Source organism: Pinus tabuliformis, chromosome 6 (genome assembly GCF_031772625.1).
Source record: "Pinus tabuliformis cultivar Carrire ecotype Pingquan chromosome 6, CPIR1, whole genome shotgun sequence".
Taxonomy (NCBI): Eukaryota; Viridiplantae; Streptophyta; class Pinopsida; order Pinales; family Pinaceae; genus Pinus; species Pinus tabuliformis.
The window spans coordinates 990,449,775-990,469,190 of record NC_142292.1 but is presented as its reverse complement, the minus strand read 5'-3'; the positions used below and the strand labels follow the sequence as shown (position 1 = coordinate 990,469,190).

The window sequence follows — 19,416 nt, the reverse complement described above, 5'->3', positions numbered from 1 at the left end:
TACCCATCTCTACCTCTTGTACTGTGAAGAGTTCAATATCAGTGTTGACCAAGGGGGGAGGGTCAACCTTGGGAACCTGTTCATAGAGTTGTCTTGCATAGTCAAACCATTTAGAAGCTGTAATATTATTTCCAATTTGTATCTTTTTCAGTTGGAGCTCCTTCCAAAATAATTTGGGATTATTTTTCCCAAGGAAGATTAGTTCTTCCCTCCTTGAAACCATGAAATCGACCTTTTTCTTGCTTAATAACTGCTTGTAAGCTTTGAGCTTTATGTTATCCTTGTTTGGCTCTTTCCACATTCTCCTTGCCTTTTTGCATTCCTCGTCAAACCAAGCATTAACTGAAAACCAAGATGTGTAATTTTTGCACTTTTTGGGTAGGGAATCAAAAAAACATTTCATTTTGGAATGTGATGCTTTCAGGGATAATTATGACAATATGTTAGCGTGAGTTCTTTAGCATTGTCTTTTTTCAGGGAGGAAACTATTAGAAAAATAGGCCAGTGAAAAAGGAGTTGTCTATAATGGGACTTTTTGAGATTCCGGTGACGGAATCCGGCAGAAGAAATTGAGATGAAATCATGATTTGTTGCAGTTAAAATGGTTTTTTAACTGCATATTCGGATTCAGCACCCTGAAAAACCCCTGGGACGCTTTCATTGTGCAGAAACTAGTTATCAAACTTGGATTTCAATAAATTACTGCCGGATTTTCACTGGAAAAAATCGCCGAAAAGGCTTTCAAAAAGTCGCTTTAAAGACTACGGCAGTGAAAAATACTAAAAAACCTGAGAAAAAAATTATGTAATTTTATATTTTAAAACGAAAAACATTTCATTTTAAAATGTAATACTTAGAGAACAATTATGACAATATTCCAACATCAATTCCTTAACATTAAAACCACAATAAAACAATAAACCACACTACGTTGGTGTAACTGCGTCTGGATCTACACTCTTCTACGAGGGAGAAGACTTTCGCCGTAAAAATTAAAGGGAAGCGGGAGAAACTCATCACAGGGTGGTCGCACTAAAGTGATTGAAAAACCCGGAGGCGAGGGGGGAGTGGCCAAACCTTATATGTATATGATTATAGAAGAAACAGAACGATTCAAAATCAGGTTGGAAAGGAAAGGGGAAGATAAAAGTAAAAAATGCCGGGGCGTCCTTCAGATTCAGCAGTGCAGAGCTCATGTGGGTTTTCTCAGGAAGGGCGGGAACCCACTATGTACAGACTAAACCACGGATATCCCAATCCGCCTGCGCGTATTAGTGTATGTTGGGGCAGTGGAAATCGTCTTCGCATTGCCTTTTTCCAGAGTTCCCATGCTATTTCTTCCCCTCAATCTCAGCCTGTTTCAGAGAATGCTCTTATTCCTGTTGCTGAAGAAGGCAGTGGTGGTAAGGTGGTCGAACTCAGGCTCGGGGGGTCTAATGGAGAAGGCGACTACCAGGAGGCCGAGAAACGAAGAATTTCATATGCATCTGCACCTGCGTTTGCATTGCTGCAAAGTCAGAAGGAACTCACGACAGGCCCTGCGGGCCTTTCTACTGCAGGCTTCTCTGTGGATTGGTAATTCCAACCAGTTTCATTTTCTCATAACATAATTAAATTTTCACTGTCCTTACCCCCTTGACAGGAAAAGGCTTCTATCCCATTTTTAAATGCTACACTTATAACAATATAACCTACGAAAACGGTCTAAACTCGTGTTGTTTTTGAAATCACTCCCTGGGAAAGCATAATCGTGGTTTGTCCTGACGGGTTACTCTGTATTATAAAAGATTGAAGATTGACTCCTAAAATGAAATGAAATAATATTTTAACATCCATGAAATTAAAAATAATCTAAGATTCTATTCTCTGTATATGTGTTCTAATCCGCTCTAAAGAATCTCTTTGGCCCATTCCGGCGAATTTATGCAAGCCTATATATGCACTTTCTATATAATGCACAACTGTAGTCACTCTGGCGACAACAAATTCATATTGCATCGAATGCATCTTCTCGAGTGGTTGTTCCTAGCTCTTGATAGGCAACTCGTGCCTCAAACCATGCATTGTTATTGGTCCACTCTTAAGTTTATTGTCTCTTCATTCTCAAGGTTTTCGTTGATTACATCTTCTGTCATAGAAGCCGAGGGGAATATTGTGTGCCTTGTTATCTTTGGCTATTTTGTTTATAAGCTCATTAGTTGTATTAGGTTTCAGGTAGTGGTCTTCTGTTTTTAGCTGTGTATTATGACTTGTTAATTTAATATAATGTGCTGCCTAGATATGAGTTCACAATTTAATTTAATGATCTACTTAGTTGCAAGCTTATAATTTGTCATAAATTAATGATATATTTGGTTATGTTATGTACTGGAGTCATACACCCCCGTAATGGGTACCTTGAGATTGGTTTGAGATGTGCTTTCCATAGGTGAGCAATCGAATCTTAAAGGGAAGAAAATCCCTTTGAATTTGAAGCGATGTTTCATGCTTTCAGCAAGCCTTTTTGGAGAGGAAAACCATGGTAGAAGAATTATATATGGAATACGCAGGCCCAAGTCAAGGTAAAGGAGAAGGAGGTGGTATTGACCCTCCTAAAATTCCTCCATCCCCGTCATCTCCTTCAAGTTCAAGTTCATCACCACTTCCATATAAAAGACAACGATGAAAGCTGATTCTAATTTGCATGTCTTGGTTGAAATTAGATGTGAAATTTGATTTGTTAATGTATGATGGAGAGCTTAATGCAGAGAAATTGAATCATTGGATTCAACAAATTGAAGTATATCACAGGGTTCAAAACATTGTAGACAGATAAACAAAAGTCTAGCTAGCTACTCTCCAACTGGGAGGCACAACACTGATCTGTTTGGAGAGTAAGGGATATTAAAATTATATTTTCTTGGTATGAATTCATAGCCGTGTTAAAGAAGCAATTTTATCCTTTAGGGTATATGCAACAAGCAACAATGGATTGGCAGAATTTAAGGCAAAATAAAGGGCAAATTGTGCAAGATTATACTTTAAGAGTTTAGAAAGAGGGTATTGACATTGGGCATTTCTCTTTATATGCAAGAAATTCTTTTGAAGTATTTTGGTGGATTGCATAGCTATTTGGGACATATTAATTTTATGTTTAATCCAACTAATCTTGAGGAAGTTTGTTTCCAAGCCATTGATATTGAGTGAAGGGAATGTCAAGGACAATTTCTCCAAGAAATCGATTCAGCCAGTTTGTAATGTCCCAAACTAGATATCACAATAATCTTCACAATTACTATCGAGGTATTTTTAACAAACACTATGCAAAAATGAGACTGCCAATGATTTTCTGTTAATTATTAATGTAAGGACATTTTGTCAAACACATTGCATACAATTTAACACGAAACCCTTGTTTGATAGTAAGCACAAGCAACAAATTCAGTCTTATTATATTAAACATGAATCTGAATATACATGAGAAGTTGAGAACTTGTTGAGCCAACAACAAGATAGCACAAATGGCTGAAGATATAAATGGTTGACAATGACCTCTCTAATGAATTTGTTGATGCCCAATGAGGAACCTGGATGGTTCGTCCTTCAATACTAGCTAGGGTGGAGTCTTTCACCACTGGAGACTAGTTATTTTAATCAACTAGGGTGGGTAATTGCTCCACCAAAGAGGATCACGCTCAAGGTTATAAACCCTCAAACAAGCTCCAAGTGCCAAAGTAAACAATCCATTAGATATCCAGACATGCCTAAAGAATGATCTTGTGCTCCCTTTTATAATCTCTAGCCATCCCAATACCATGGGTAAGTCTTCCGTGGATACGAATACCATGGGCAAGTATTCCATGGGTGCCAATACCATGGGTACCAATACCATGGGCAAGTAATGTGACTTTATAAAGTTCCCCCTTGTTCTCCAGACCACTTTTTTATTCTAATCAAATCAATTGTTTCTTGACAGTGATCACTTAGAAAAGGGACACGACAGTCCCCCCCTCCTTGAGATTGCTTGTCCTCAAGTAATGCTATAACTTGCATATCAATACCTGGGTCCTAAATGCGCCACTGTGTCACTCCATACCACTATACTATCCAACCATCAATAAATCCCTTGATACTTGGGTCCCAAATATACCACTGTATCATCCGGCCATAAGTGGGTCTACTGTAGTGTGAACCATCCCTCAGAATCATCCTTGGTGAATTTGAAGGGCATATCTCCTCATGTGCTAGTGGGGGTGTCACTGTTGTGCTAATCACTTGTCCTTGGAACCCAATACACCAAATGGAGAGCATACTCATCATACTATATCCAACATTGTGTCATACCAATGCCATCCCACCTGAAAAGATATCGTCGATGCACATTGGAGATCTTGCTGTCTTGGTCACTGAGAGTATACTCATCATTCTGTAGGTGTCCATCCCTCAACTTAGTGGCAAACTTGTTCTCTAAATTCTCCATCCCAAGTGGAATGCTCAATTTCTATATGCTGCTTGTCTCTTGGATAAAAGACTTGTAACGATGTCATCCCCACTTTCCATAAATCCGATAGTGTGTACCATTCTATCAAAAGATTTATATGATTTTGTTGCCGATGATATCCTTCTTCGACTGAATCTGAGAAATCGTGGTTGCATCAAATGAACCCTTGACTTTCTGTCAAGCTTTGCCATGTGATGATGTGATCCACCTGGCTCCCATTGCTTATTTGGGAGTCTGCCATCCCAAATATGTGATGGCTCCTGCTGTGCTATGCCTTTGGTTAGAATTGTCCTCCCAAGAAACATCAACTCAGTGGGATACCAATGCATAGTCTCCCTCCATTCCCATTGAAATGGACTTTTGAAATAGGAAGTATCCATAGCCTCCCATGGAATGTGCCTTCCATCATCTTTAGTTATCAGTAACCCCTGAAAAAGTCCATAGCCTCCCATGGAATGTGCCTTCCATCATCTTTAGTTGTCAGTAACCCCTGAAAAAGTCCATAGCCTCCCATGGAATGTGCCTTCCATCATCTTTAGTTATTAGTAACCCCTGAAAAATTCCTTGTGTATAAATGCCAACACAAGGAATATTCCCACCATGTTGATTGTTGGCACTATTTTGTTTGCCGTCCGAGTTACTGTGTGCGGTGCGCTCAACAAAATCCCTGCTAGGTAATGACCCTTGAGGCAACACTTGTGGAATAGGCGAGGTCTCACCCGAGGCATCTATGGGGGGTTGGGAGAACTAGGTTTCTATAGCTTGAAGGGGAATGGGAATTTGCCCTGCCCATCATCCTATCTTTTCCAATCCCAAGGTTACATGTATAACACCTGTTGTAGTTATTAATATCGAACACAAATCATTCTCAACAACAAAAAATAAAAAGAAAAGGGGTGCACCAATTAGCCTTAACCACACATTATGTTCATTCAACCTTTAATAACACAACTAAATGCCACACACACATGTGATTATCATTCAACCACATACCACAAATGTAAAGTCCAAATATCATTCTATTACCAAAATTGGTGCCAACCATATTACATCAACTCTTTACTACAGGGTTCCTCTTGGCTCACTAGCCTAGTTCATTGTTACATATTTATAGAGTTACCAGCCAATCATCTCGCTAATTAGCTGACTAATTGACCAACACACAGAGAGGAACAGAGCAACAAAACATGACAACATAGAACAGAACAGAGCAAAACAGAACATAACTCAAAGCCCCAACCTTAATCCCGTCGAACTCTATCGACTTATACAAGATTACATGCATCAGAATTACCACGGGTAGTTAATTCCAGTAAAACTTGTACTATGGGTAATTAAACTGTAATTGTACTTCGCCTCTGTGAGAGCCTTTGTAAAGTGGTCTGCAACTTGATCATCTGTTGAACAATATTGCACTTCAAGAACATGGTCATGAATGAGCTTTCTGATGAAGTGCATGTGTAGTTCAATGTGTTTGCTGCGTTGATGTTGGATTGGATCTTTGCATAGTTGAATGGCACTTTGATTATCACACCAAAGTGTAGTTGGATGCTGCTGCTGAAAGCCAAACTCTGATAGGATCTGACAAAGCCACAAGGCTTCCTTACTAGCTTCTACGACACCATGATACTCTGCTTCTGCTGAAGAAAGAGAAATGGCACTTTGTTTCTTGCAAGCCCATGTAATAGGTCCTGAACTAAGAGTGAACACATAACCTGCAGTAGACTTCCGATCATTAGGGTCACCAGCCCAATCGGAATCAGTGAAACCAACCAATAGAGGAGATGCTTTTGCACTGTAATGAATCCAAACTGAACTGTACCTCGAACATAACGAAGTATTCTTTTAGTTGCTTTCCAATGAATTTCATGTGGGTTTTGCATAAACCGAGCAATAAGGCCAACAACAAAGGAAAGGTCAGGATGAGTATGGGTCAGATACAAAAGTTTTCCTACAATTTGATGGTATAAGGTAGCATCAACTTCAGGGGAAGTACAAGTGACTGAAAGTTTGGCTCCAGACTGAAAGGGAGAAGGGGCTGGCTTACAGTCTTCCATGTGAAAATGGCGTAGAAGATCACAGGCATACTTGGACTAGGAAAGGGAAATACCTTCCTTGGATTGCAAGACTTGAAGACCAAGAAAATAATGCAAGTGTCCTAAGTCTGTCATTTCAAACTTCCTTTTAAGGTTGGACTTCACATGGTTTATAAGGTTGGGATCACTACCAGTAAGGATAAGATCATCAACATAAAGAACAAGAATGATAAGAGACTTGCCCACTTTCTTGGTGTAGACAATATTGTCAGAATGACACCTAGAAAAGCCAGTTTCTAAAAGAAAGCTATCCATTTTGGCATACCAAGCCCGAGGGGCTTGCTTGAGACCATAAAGGGATTTCTTAAGCCGACATACAAGACTGGAATCTGTTTGTATAAAGCCAGTAGGTTGTTCCATATAGATTTCCCCATGCAAGTCCCCATGCAAGAAGGCAGATTTAACATCCATCTGATGGGCTTCCGATTTGAAAGAGGCAACAAGGGAAAGAACAAGGCGGATAGAGTTCATTTTGGCAACAGGGGAGAAGGTTTCAGTAACCCTTAGCAACAAGGCGAGCTTTATGCTTATCAACTTCCCATCTGGTCCATACTTGGTTCTGTAAACCCGTTTGCATCTAATAAGTTTTCGTCCCTTTGGAAGAGGAACAAGATCCCATGTATCATTTGCCAATAATGAACGATATTCTTCATTCATAGCTGCGTCCCAATCTGGATGGCCTGAAGCTTCTGCTATAGGTGTCAGGATTATAATTCGCTGAAGCTTGAGCCAGTAAAGAAGAGGCTCTATCGAATTGAGAACGTGTACGTCGTTGATCTGTAGGATCATTGGTAAGAGCACCTGCTACATCCCGAGTAGCACAAACCATTTTGGAAGTTGAGGAGCTGAAGGAGGATCCTAAGAAGGTGGGGGAGGATTGTCATCCTCACTGTCATCATCTGAAGAAGAAATATTTTCAGAAGTAGAAGGGATAGAGAGAGGTGGCACATCCGCCGAACTAGGCTCGTAGGCCGATATATTTTCAACAAACTTTACATCTCTTTTAATGATAACATTATTCGACTTAAGTGGAATAAGTCTATATCCTTTGACATCTTCAGAATATTCAACAAAAATACATTTTTCACTCTTAGGTTCTAAAGCTTTATGTTTCTCATCTGGAATATGGGCCAATGCTTCACTTCCAAAAACACGAAAGTGACTTACATCTGGTTTAATTGAGCTCCATGCTTCTTCTGGAGTGATATTCTTTAAAACCTTAGTAGGAGTGCGATTTACTATGTAATTTGCACAGTTAATTGTTTCTGCCCAAAAATTAAGACTAATTCCTTTAGATTGAAGCATACAATTAGCCATTTCCTTTAAGGTGCGATTCTTCCTTTCAGCTACACCATTTTGTTGTGGAGTATATGGAACAGTATGTTGCATTTGAATTCCATTCTCAGTGCAAAAGTTGATGAATTTGTTGTTAACATATTCTCCGCCATTATCAGATCTTAGCTTAAGAATTTGATGTCCAGACTGTTTTTGAACAAAGGCCTTAAAGGCCAAGAACATGTTAAATACTTCACTCCTGAGTTTTAAGAAGTATACCTAACTGCGTTTGGAGAAATCATCAATGAAAGTTGAGAGATACTTGTAGCCAGAGGATGAAACAACTGGAAGTGGACCACATAAATCACTATGCACAAGCTGTAAAGGGGTTGAGGCGTGACAAGAGGCACGTTTTTCAAAACTATCCCGATGATGTTTTCCGAGTACACATCCGGAACAAACACCATCTCTGCAAGATACCATTGGAAGACCTGTCACTAAAACAGTGCGAAACACGCATGTAAAAGAATATTGAATCAATTGATTAATCATGAGCAAGCTGAAGCTCAATAATAATACAGAGATATTTACAATAATAGAAACATCAAGTTTCTATGTAGAATATGGAAACAATCAGTGTCATCTAAGAAACTGCTAAAAGAATAAAAATAGCAACAGCTAAAAGAATGAGCATTAAATACTAAATAGGAATATTCTAATACCCTCCCTTAATGCTCAATCTATTTACAACACCAATAGACCCTCTGAATTTTACAAATTTATCAGGACCAAGAGACTTGGTGAAAATGTTGGCGGGCTGCTCTGTTGTGGGAACATATTGCAACTGAACTAAGCCGTCTTCAACAAGCTGGCGAATGTAGTGGCAATGAGTTTCCACATGCTTTGTTCGTTCATGAAAGACTGGATTCTTGGCAAGTTTGAGCACTCCCTGATTATCACAAAACAAAGGAGTAGGCCCTGTCTGAGAAACATGCATATCTGCAAGCATACGTCGAAGCCAAACTGCCTCACAGGATGCCTTAACTGCTCCCCGATACTCTGCTTCTGTTGAGGAGAGAGCCACTGCCTGTTGCTTTTTACTAGTCCAAGTAACAGCACCAGATCCTAGACTAAACACATACCCAGCTGTAGATTTATGGTCATCAACCGAACCGGCCCAGTCAGAATCAGTGTAACCACTGAGTATAGGATTGGAACTTCGAGTGTATAGGAGGCCATAATCAGAAGTGCCACGCACATATCGTAGCACACGCTTTGTTGCTATCCAATGATCAGCTTTAGGAGCTGACATGAAGCGGGAAATGTAGCTTACTGCAAAACTGATGTCAGGTCTGTTAGCAGTAAGATAGATGAGACTGCCCACTAATTGCCTGAATAAAGTTTCATCCACAAGGGGAGAGGATGACTGTGCTGAAAGTTTGAGCCCTGGTTCCATAGGAGTCGTGGCTGGTTTGCAATCCTCCATTCTGAACCTGTCCACAAGATTTTTGGCATATTTTGACTGAGAGAGAAAGATCTGATTTTCAGTCTGCCAAACTTCAACCCCCAGACAGTAATGAAGAAGTCCCAAGTCTGTCATCTCAAAAGTTCTGCATAAATCTTGTTTGATCCCATTGATCAAATGTACAGAGCTGCCAGTAATGATAAGGTCATCCACATAGACAACCACAAACAAGATATCATCACCAGTATGCTTGATATACAGGTTTGCATCAGATGGGCTCCGCTGAAAACCCTGATTTGTCAGGTACTGATCAATTTTCATGTACCAAGCCCGAGGAGCTTGTTTCAATCCATAGATTGCTTTAGCTAACCGACACACTTTCTGTTCTTGACCAGCAACCTTGAATCCTGGAGGCTGCGTCATGTAGACTTCTTCTTGGAGATCACCATTCAGGAAAGCACTCTTTACATCCATCTGATGAACTTTCCAATTGAACTGAGCTGCTAGGGCAAGCACAAGCCTTATGGTACTCATCTTGGCTGTAGGAGCGAAAGTCTCCTCATAGTCGATGCCTTCCTTCTGTGAGAACCCTCGAGCCACAAGACGAGCTTTATACTTGTCTATGGTTCCATCAGCTTTATATTTCACTTTATACACCCATTTGCAGCCTATGGGTTTTTTCTCTGCAGGAAGATCAAAAAGTGTCCATGTATGATTCTTCTGAAGACTCTGGAATTCAGCTTCCATAGCCTGTTCCCACTCAGATGTACCCTTAGCCTCTGAATAGGTTTGAGGCTCAAAAACACTGTGTAGGTTAGCCATAAGAGCAAAATTGACTGTAGACTGTTGTCTGTTCTTATGTCTAGAAGTTCTACCTTCAATGAGCTCATCATCCCGGAGATCACCAATGGTTTTAGCCCACCATTTAGGCTGAAGAGTAGAAGAACCAATATCAGGAGTAGAGGAACCAATATCAGGAGGAGGTGGAGAAGACTCAAGAGCAATAGGGGCCGCAAGAGGAGGGTTATTTTCTGGAGGAAGCTCAGATAGAGTATTATCAAATACTGATGCTACATCATCCCTCCCATCAGGTGGACCGACCGGAAGAAGAACACTGTGAGGCTGATCCTCAGAACACTGTTTAGAAGAAGAAGACTGAAAGAATCCTCTGTCCTCATCAAAGACTACATCCCGACTGAAGCTAAGACGACCAGTGGCTATATCTATCAGCCTATAGGCCTTGTGATGATCACTGTACCCTGTCATCATGAGTTTCTGACTTTTGGAATCCAACTTAGAGCGCTTAGCAGCTGGAATCCAAACATATGCAACTGAGCCAAATACTTTGAGATGACTGATCTTAGGCTTATGGCCAGACCAAACCTCTTCAGGAGTCTTCCCTGTCACAGCATGAGTGGGTGATCGGTTAAGAAGGTAAACAGCAGTAAATACTGCTTCAGCCCAGAATCTGTTTGGAACACTCCTGTGTTGTAACATGGAACGAGCCATTTCAACAACCGTGCGGTTGCGGCGCTCGACAACACTGTTCTGCTGAGGAGTGTAGGGTGCGGTTAACTGACGTTTGATGCCATGAATATCACAGAAATTGGCAAAAGCTGAAGAACAAAATTCCCCCCCATTGTCGGTCCTAAGAGTCATGATGTTACAGCTACTCTTTTTCAACTAAGATTTTAAACTTCTAAAAGGTACTAAGTGCATCAGATTTATTTTTTAGAAAATACACCCACATCTTTCTACTGAAATCATCTACAATAAGTAAAAAATATTTGCAAGCAGTGATAGAAGCTGTATTCATAGGACCACAAATATCAGCATGAAGTAGCTGGAGTACCTTAGATGCGTGCCAAGATTCTCCATTCTTGAATGAAGACCGATGTTGCTTTCCCACTTGACAGGCGCCGCATACCCCCAACTGCTGAGTCTGAATATCAGGTAATCCTGATACAAGTCCCTCCCAGGAGAGCTGAGAGAGATACTGCATATTTAGATGCCCATATCGCTGATGCCAAAGAGTACTGATGGGAGAGACACGGGCTGCTAGAGCCACTTCTGGAGAGTCACCGGTGTCAAGTAGCCTATATAGACCATGGTCCTCTAGGCCAACAGCAACTGTTAGACTAGTCTCCCTGTCAATAATGGAGCACTTGTGTGCACTGAACACAACATCAAGCTGAGGAGAATTCCTCATAATCTGGCTGACAGACAGCAGATTAATTTCCATACCAGGAACATAGTATACATTCAGAAATATGAGTGTGCGCCCACCAGACTGAATTTGAACTGTACCTCTGCCAGCTATTGTGTACTTTTCACCTCCGCCAAAGACCACGGAATCACTGAAAGGTGAGAAGTCAATAAACCAGTCACGCCTGTGAGAGAAATGGCGTGATGCACCAGAATCAATGTACCATGCAGAAGAAGGAACATGATCTGAAGACCTTTTAGCCATAAAGGCGTAAAAAGCTTGATTTCCTTCTAACATCAGATTGGTGAGCGTGGCCATTTTCCCAAAGACAATACAGAAGTCCAGCAAAAAATATATCTCCACAGTCTAAAAAAATAGCAGATTCCACTGCTGTAGCTGTACCCTTCTTTCACAAGTCTTACACTGCTGTTTGAAGTGATTTTATTGACTATACAGCTGCCGGTTTAACACAGGCTGCAGAACAAATTCTCCACAGGCAGCCTTAACAAATTCTGCGTAGACTGAAGCTGTCCACGCTGTTCTGGTCAAGTTGAAGAGAGAGAGGCTGTGGTATATCCAAATCAATATGGATGAGATTTGGGCTCGACTAATGATGCAATCTGGAACTTTTACGTAATAGCGCAGCGCTGGTAAAATTAACAGCCGCAGTGTGTCTTATCAACGGATGACCTGACGACAATGTTTTGCAATGTCGTTAGTGGTTGGTCATTTATCAGCAGCAACACCACCAATTTGGAACGACAAATCTGAACTCCCGCTGCGAATGGCACCCGAAGACGGTTCCAAAACGGACACTTTTCAGCACTATCCGCAAAATCTGCGATATGAAGCAGCCGGCTCTTTACACCTGTTTCTTTGAAATCGGCGGTGGCCGCTCAATCGACCCCACGCGATACTTGGTTTTCGATTCCACAACTGCAGCGATACCCTCTACCGCTCTTCACAATCTCGTTCTGCTCAATTGACTCCACGTCCTTCAGTTTGGTGCTCCCGGGGCCAATCGTTGCGGATATGAGATAGCGTATTCACCGCGAATTTTCCAAAGCTCGCAGAATTTTCAAAAGGCCACCAATTCGAATTTGGAACCGTGACTGTTCCAAACAGCAGTTCTACAGGCCCCAAAAAAAAAATTGAAGTCGATCGACACAGTGTACAATCTGGACTTGGCCTTCACAGTGAACTGCTCTAGCGAAGGGTCGTCCGAGCCCAGCGTCGCACTCTTACTCCCACCGCGAGCCGCTCGATCACGTTCCTCCGACGTTTAGTGCAAAAAAAATTGAATTCAAACAACGATGAGGCGGGATGGGAGTAGTAGTTCGCCAGTACGAAGCACGAGGGCAGTATATCAAACCTCTAAAACGACACCAGAAACCCTCACGAGACCACAGGAGGGTAACTCAAATAGCGAGAAGGCAAATTTCGAAAAGAAGCATGAAATTTTTCAAACAACTGAAAAATTATTTCGAGAAAACGAAGCTTCGAGGTCGGAGAAAGTGTTGACGAGGATACCCGTGCCGCTGGAAAGTGCCTTCACGTGGTTCTGTCGAATACGTGAGCGGAAATACTTGAGCAAACAAAAAACGAATTAATCTTTGATTTCCGCTACCGCTTCCGGTTTTAATTCACCATCAAAACTCGAACCCGAAGAATAGCAATAGCAAAAACGACCACAGAGAGTATAAGTTTGTGACCCTGGAGTGTGAAAATCCTTATGCCGTTACCATGTTTCTCACTGTAACTCGCACAGTTCTTAAGGAGGGTTTTTATCAGCGTTTTGTCTCACACCAGCAACGCACAGTTGAAAACGAAGGTTGAACACTGATATTCGCAGTGGCTGAGGATTCACGGGCCACGAAATAAACAAGACTTCAAAACAGATAAACTTCAACCGACAAATCGACTGCTAATTTCAAAAATGCCGGATTTTAATTTCAAGACAATTTCACGATTCCGAGCACCGCCACACAGTTAATTCCTCATAAAATGATAATGCAGGAGAAGAATCCCTTTCTGTATCGAGATTGACGACTGTAAGCTTTTATCACAGTGAGCAAAGCCGAGGCTAAGACTCAGTGAAGGCTACCTGGCTTACAGAGGGCTCGACCTTAGAAAGGAATGAAGAGGATAGCTGATCAAGAAATCTACAGACCCTGAGAGCAGTTTCGAAATGAACTACTGAATTTTTCAAACTATGAAAAATTATTTCGAAAAAAAAGAAATCCCTGTGCTCTGATACCATAAAACAGTGCGAAACACGCATGTAAAAGAATATTGAATCAATTGATTAACCATGAGCAAGCTGAAGCTCAATAATAATACAGAGATATTTACAATAATAGAAACATCAAGTTTCTATGTAGAATATGGAAACAATCAGTTTCATCTAAGAAACTGCTAAAAGAATAAAAATAGCAACAGCTAAAAGAATGAGCATTAAATACTAAATAGGAATATTCTAATAGTCACCATATTTTCTTTACATAGATTCTGAAGGGAGTGATAGTTTAAGTGACCAAATTGCTCATGCCAAAGTTTGCTCACTTCATCATTATGAGCAACAAATAGCGAGGGAAGATTTGATGACCCAAAGTTGTTAAACTTATACAACCTTGTAGAATCATCAATAATGCCAGTAGCTAAAATCTGTTGACGATCTCTTAGGTCCTTAATTACAACATCGTGAGGTGAAAATTCAACGATTTTACCTTCACTTGAATGAGTTATTTGATTTACAGATAGAAGGCTGCAGGATAAGCTTGGAACACATAGTACATAATTAAATTGACCATTGTCTAGATGAACAGTTCCAGTCCCTACAACACTAAGAGATCTATCATCACCAACATATATATTTTTGGTGTTACAATCATTTTAAGAAGAAAACATGGCTTTGTTTTTGGCCATGTGATAAGAAGCTCTAGAATCAATGAGCCACTCATGAGAATGAGAAGAAGAAGATACATTTAGTGCATAACCAGACCGAGATGCTTGACAACCACATGCAGAAAGTGCTATTCCTGAAGATGAAGTTGAAGAGTGCTCCAAATGGATGTTATGCTTCTTCATTGCTGCTTCCAAGGCTTCCATCTTTTTAAAGTATTTGGATTCTAAGTGGCCATCTCGATTACAAAAGTGGCAATGTCTATCAATCTTCTTCCCTTTGTTTTTATTTGCCTTATCATTTTGTTGAAATGATTTTTCATTTTGAGGCTGAAATTGCTTAGGACCCTTGTTTGGTTTAGGACCATTCTTTTTAGGATACTGCTTCTTAGGATTCTTTGAATTTGGTTGCTGCTGGGTGGCTAAGGCTTTCTTAGAAGAGTTTCCAAGATTAAGAAGACCAAGATATAAGAGCTTTTCTTGTTCTCTTATTAAAGAATCACAAAAGGCATCAAAAGAGGGGGACTTGTAGTCTTGTCCTTGAGAAATAAAGGCTTCTCTAGTAGAATAGAAGGTGGAAACAAACATAGAGTAAGCTGGTCCCAACTTAGTAAGAATGGAATAGATAAGGCTACCATCTTCTTTTTTAACCTTAACACCTTCCAAGAGAAGTCTAAGGGTCTTGAACTTGGACAAAAAATCTTCAATGGAAGAGAAATTATTGGGGTCCAATGTAAACAACTCATTTTCGAGTTGATGGGCTCTAATTTCATTTTTAATTCCAAAAACTTTAGCGAGCTGTTTCATTGCTTCATTAGGAGTATCAAGTTCTGCGATATGGAATCTAAGGTCTGGAGAAATAGACATCCCTATCAACTCACGTGCTTGATCTTGCCTATTTTCCCATTTCACTGCCTTATCTTCATCTTGAGGTTTGGTTTCTTGGCCTGAGACTATTCTATAAAGACCTTTACTTCTAAGTAAATCCACAATGTAGGACCACCATTGGAAGTAGTTGGCGCTGTCAAGAATAACTTGGCATGGACTTTCCATTTTAACAGAAACTGAAGCTGTAGATGCTGAAACTAAGTGTTCTAATGGAAAGATCTCGAAAAATTAGGCTGATTAAAAAAAATGGCTCTGAAAACGGCTTCCGGATGAAGAATTTATGGCTTTTTGAAGAAAAGTTGTTGAAGATGCTGACGAAGTGCGTGAATGTGCGGAAATGAATGATAATGTTATATTTAAAAAAATCCCCCCCCTTTCCAAACATAAATCTAATTAGCTCACTTTTAATTTTTTTTTATTTTGTGACTCACTTTTATAAATGAGTGAAAGTCACTTTTACAATGGTACTTTATGAGCTACCAACTAAATTGTAACTTAAATAAAAGATAAAGGGACTTTAGAATTATAAGTGATTCACTTTTTATAATGGGTGAGAACACTGTTACATAAAGTAACTTTAAAACATAAGCTACATGTGCTTTTTGAAAAAGTAACTCAACAAAAAGAAAGATTTGAACCCAAGACCTCTATTCTCATAAAGTAACTTTCGACCAAGTGAGCTAGTTTAAAAGGTTAGTAATTTTTGGAAGAGGAAGGGGGGTTTTTTTTTAGTCACTGAAGCTTTGGGGTGCGTGCTTACTTGAGAAAGCTTATTTTTTGCCTACAGAACAAAAACCACAAAACCCAACACGAACATACAAAAAAAAAACCTTATGGTTTGAAGTTAGCTTTACCCGGAAACTAAAAAGTTTCTTTAATGTTTTTGATTTTTTGAGATCACACTAAGGCGCGGCGGAAAAGAGCATACGATGAGAAAAATACTTCCTTTCTGTTTCTAATTTGCTCAGATCGCACAAAGTCGCGGGGCAAAGAGCATACACAAAAATGAAAGGCATAGATCGGGTAATAAAAAACAAAGAGATAAATAGACTGAAATAAATAGAGAGAAAATAACAAAAAACTACAAATAAACATTGTATACCTCCAGATCTTAAAAATGATGTAGCTAGGGCTACCGGAAACCTTTTTGCGTGAAACGAAATGGGTTCCTTACTGGAACAGATGCTCCTAACACAATAGAGCAGTCCTCTCGGCCCGAAAGCAGTCAGAAATAATAGATCTAGGAAACGAAAATCGGATGCAGTTCTACTGGCTTTAGATTTGGATCACCAATGGATGCGGCCCTCAAATTGCTCTGATACCATGTAGGAATTTACAGGGTAAGTTCCTTAGACAGAACACCAAAGGACACTGCTCATAAACAGATCACAAATCAGTACACCAGTGTTCTTGACGTGGTTAAAACCCTCAAAGAGGGAAACAGTCCACGGCCTGAGCCAACGCGACCACTTCAAGCAATTTATTAATAAAAGAATGAAAATTTACATAAACTTCTCTCATGAACGGTTCCCTACAAATGACCCTCCATGCTCTTTAAATAGAGATCATGGACCAATCGGGTGTTAAGCCACGGATCAAGTGTCGGTAATACTGAGGAGAGAATGAACCGTCGGATCACTACATATCATGACCGTCAGATTGTATGTTACAAAAGTACATAGTAAAAAAACACACTTTACCTAACTCTACACTAGACCAAGTTATACTTGACTATTTCCTATGTGTCAGAATATCCTAACATCAGAAGCTTTCTTAACCAAACAACCTCCTTTCCTACTTCACATGCAACCACACATTCTACCTCAACACTACTTAAAGCAATGGGATCTTGCTTTCTACTCATCCATGAGATCATAAGGACTCCCAGACTAAAAGATCCTCCGGTAGTGCTCCTTCCATCGGTCTCACTCCCACACCAATTAGAGTCTGTGAAGCCAATTAGCTTGACTTCTTTACTATCATGCTTTAGGCAGTGATATATAGTGCCACGAAGATACCTCAGTATATGTTTAGCAGCTATTCAGTGATCATGACAGGGCTCCAATTGAAACTGACTAAGAATGTTTACTGCAAAACATATATCTGGCCTAGTATTTACCAGATACATTAGGGAACCCACCAACTGATGATAGGAGGTAGGATCCACGAGACTAGAGTCAGAGTCCCTCAACTTCTTGAGATTGGTGATCATAGGAGTAGTCATCAGCTTGGAATCCATCATCCCGAATTTCTGCAACAACTTGATGATGTACTTTCCTTGCCCCAAATATATCTCCCTAGGTCTTTGCCATACTTCTAAACCTAGGAAATAGTGCATCAGTTGTAGATCCTTCATTTCAAATTCAACTGCCAACATCTTCTCGCATTCTTGAATCTTCGCTCCACACCTGTGATGAATAGATCATCCTCATATAGTAAAATAATGACGGGCTCATCATTCACGACCTTGATGTAGAGATTCAGATCAACGAAACTCTTCACGAACCCAATTTTAAGTAGATATGCATCCATCCTTGCATACCATGCCCTAGGTGCTTGCTTCAAACCATATAGGGCCTTCTTAAGTTTGCAAACATGAGAGTCCATGCTATTAGCTTCAAAGCCTTCGGGTTGTTCGATGTACACTTCCTCATCAATTGTCCCATTCATAAATGCGGTCTTCACATCCATTTGATGGATATTTCACCCCATTGTAGTAACCACTGAAACCAATGATCTAATGGTGGTGTACCTTGCTGTGGGTGCAAAGGTTTCTTCATAATCAATGCCTTCCTTTTGAGAGAAACCCCTTGCAACGAATCTTGCTTTGTACTTGTCTATACTTACATCAACAACATGTTTGATCTTATAGATCCATTTAGATGTGACAACCGATTTGTCACAAGGTCTAGGAACGATTTCCCAAACCGTATTCTTCACGATGGATTGAAATTCTTCCTGCATTGCTTTCTTCCAAACCTCTTGATGCGAAACTTCCTTGAATGTAGATGGTTCGACTTCAATCAATTTCGTCATATATGCAGCATAACCAGAATATCTCTTCGGTCTCTTTCTTTCCCTGAAGGTTCCTTTCGCAACTTCATGTCCTTCAACATCTTCTAATGTAGCTTTCAACCAATTTGGCCTTTTCCTTGTGGTTGGGATGACCACCGATTGAATAGGCTCACTTGGTCCTTCTTCTTCGAGATTTGTAGTAGAGTTTTCATGATGAACTTCTTCTTCTTCAAATATGGGAACTTCTTCGTCATTAGAATCAATAGGAATATCTTTTGATTTCTTGTATGCTTGATTTTCATCAAATATGACATCCCTGCTTACTTCAATATATCTTCCTTCCTTGATATAGACTCTATATGCCTTTGAGGAGAGACTATATCCAACGAATATTCCCTTGATACTTGTAGAATCCACCTTCTTTTGCTTGTCTTTCAGAATATGGATGTATGCTGGACTTCCAAAGATTCAGATGTGATCCACACTCGGCTTTGTTCCTGTGAATACTTCTTTCGGTGTTGTATTATCAAGACTCTTATGAGGACTTCTATTTTGAATGTATACGACTGCCATTGTTGCTTCTCCCCATAAGAATCTTGGTAGGTCTTGATTAAGGAGCATAGTTCGAATGCATTCTTCAATTGACCTATTCTTCCTTTCAACCAATCCATTCTGTTCGGGATAATAGGGAACAATGAGCTCCCTCTGAGTACCTGCTTCCTTACAATATGCAATCAATTCCTTAGAAGTGTATTCCCCACCATTGTTAGACCTCAGAGTTTTTATCTTTCTTTCGGTTAGGGTTTCCACTTCAGCCCTAAACTCCTTGAACTTATCAAATACTTCATCTTTTGTTTTGAGGAGGTAGAGCCATGTCTTTCTAGAATGGTCATCAATGAATGTCACATAGTAGAGATGACCTCCAAGTGATTTGTCAGACATAGGCCCACACACATCAGAATGAATGAGGTCTAATATTTCTTTAGACGTAGTTTCAGTATTATGAAAAGGCTTTCTTGTATGTTTTCCCAAAGAGCATCCCTTGCACACACCTTCGTGATCTAACTTCATATTGGGAATACCATGAACC

The 19,416-nt window shown here is 40.1% G+C and overlaps 1 protein-coding gene across 3 annotated transcripts in view; it reads left to right on the top strand.

Annotated features, from left to right (window-relative positions):
* Positions 1-946: 946 nt before the first annotated feature.
* Positions 947-19,416, top strand: part of LOC149262316 (nuclear pore complex Nup85-like protein) — a 414,372-nt gene continuing 395,902 nt past the window's right edge. Inside the window, exon 1 of one of the 3 annotated variants that reach the window (XR_016259007.1) lies at positions 947-1,575. Coding sequence is in view for 1 of the 3 variants with exons in the window: in XM_089424013.1 (XP_089280139.1) it covers positions 1,157-1,575 (419 nt within the window). In the remaining 2 variants the exon portion in view is untranslated. The remainder of the gene's footprint in view (positions 1,576-19,416) is intronic. The other 2 variants (XR_016259008.1, XM_089424013.1) reach the window with 2 other exon arrangements.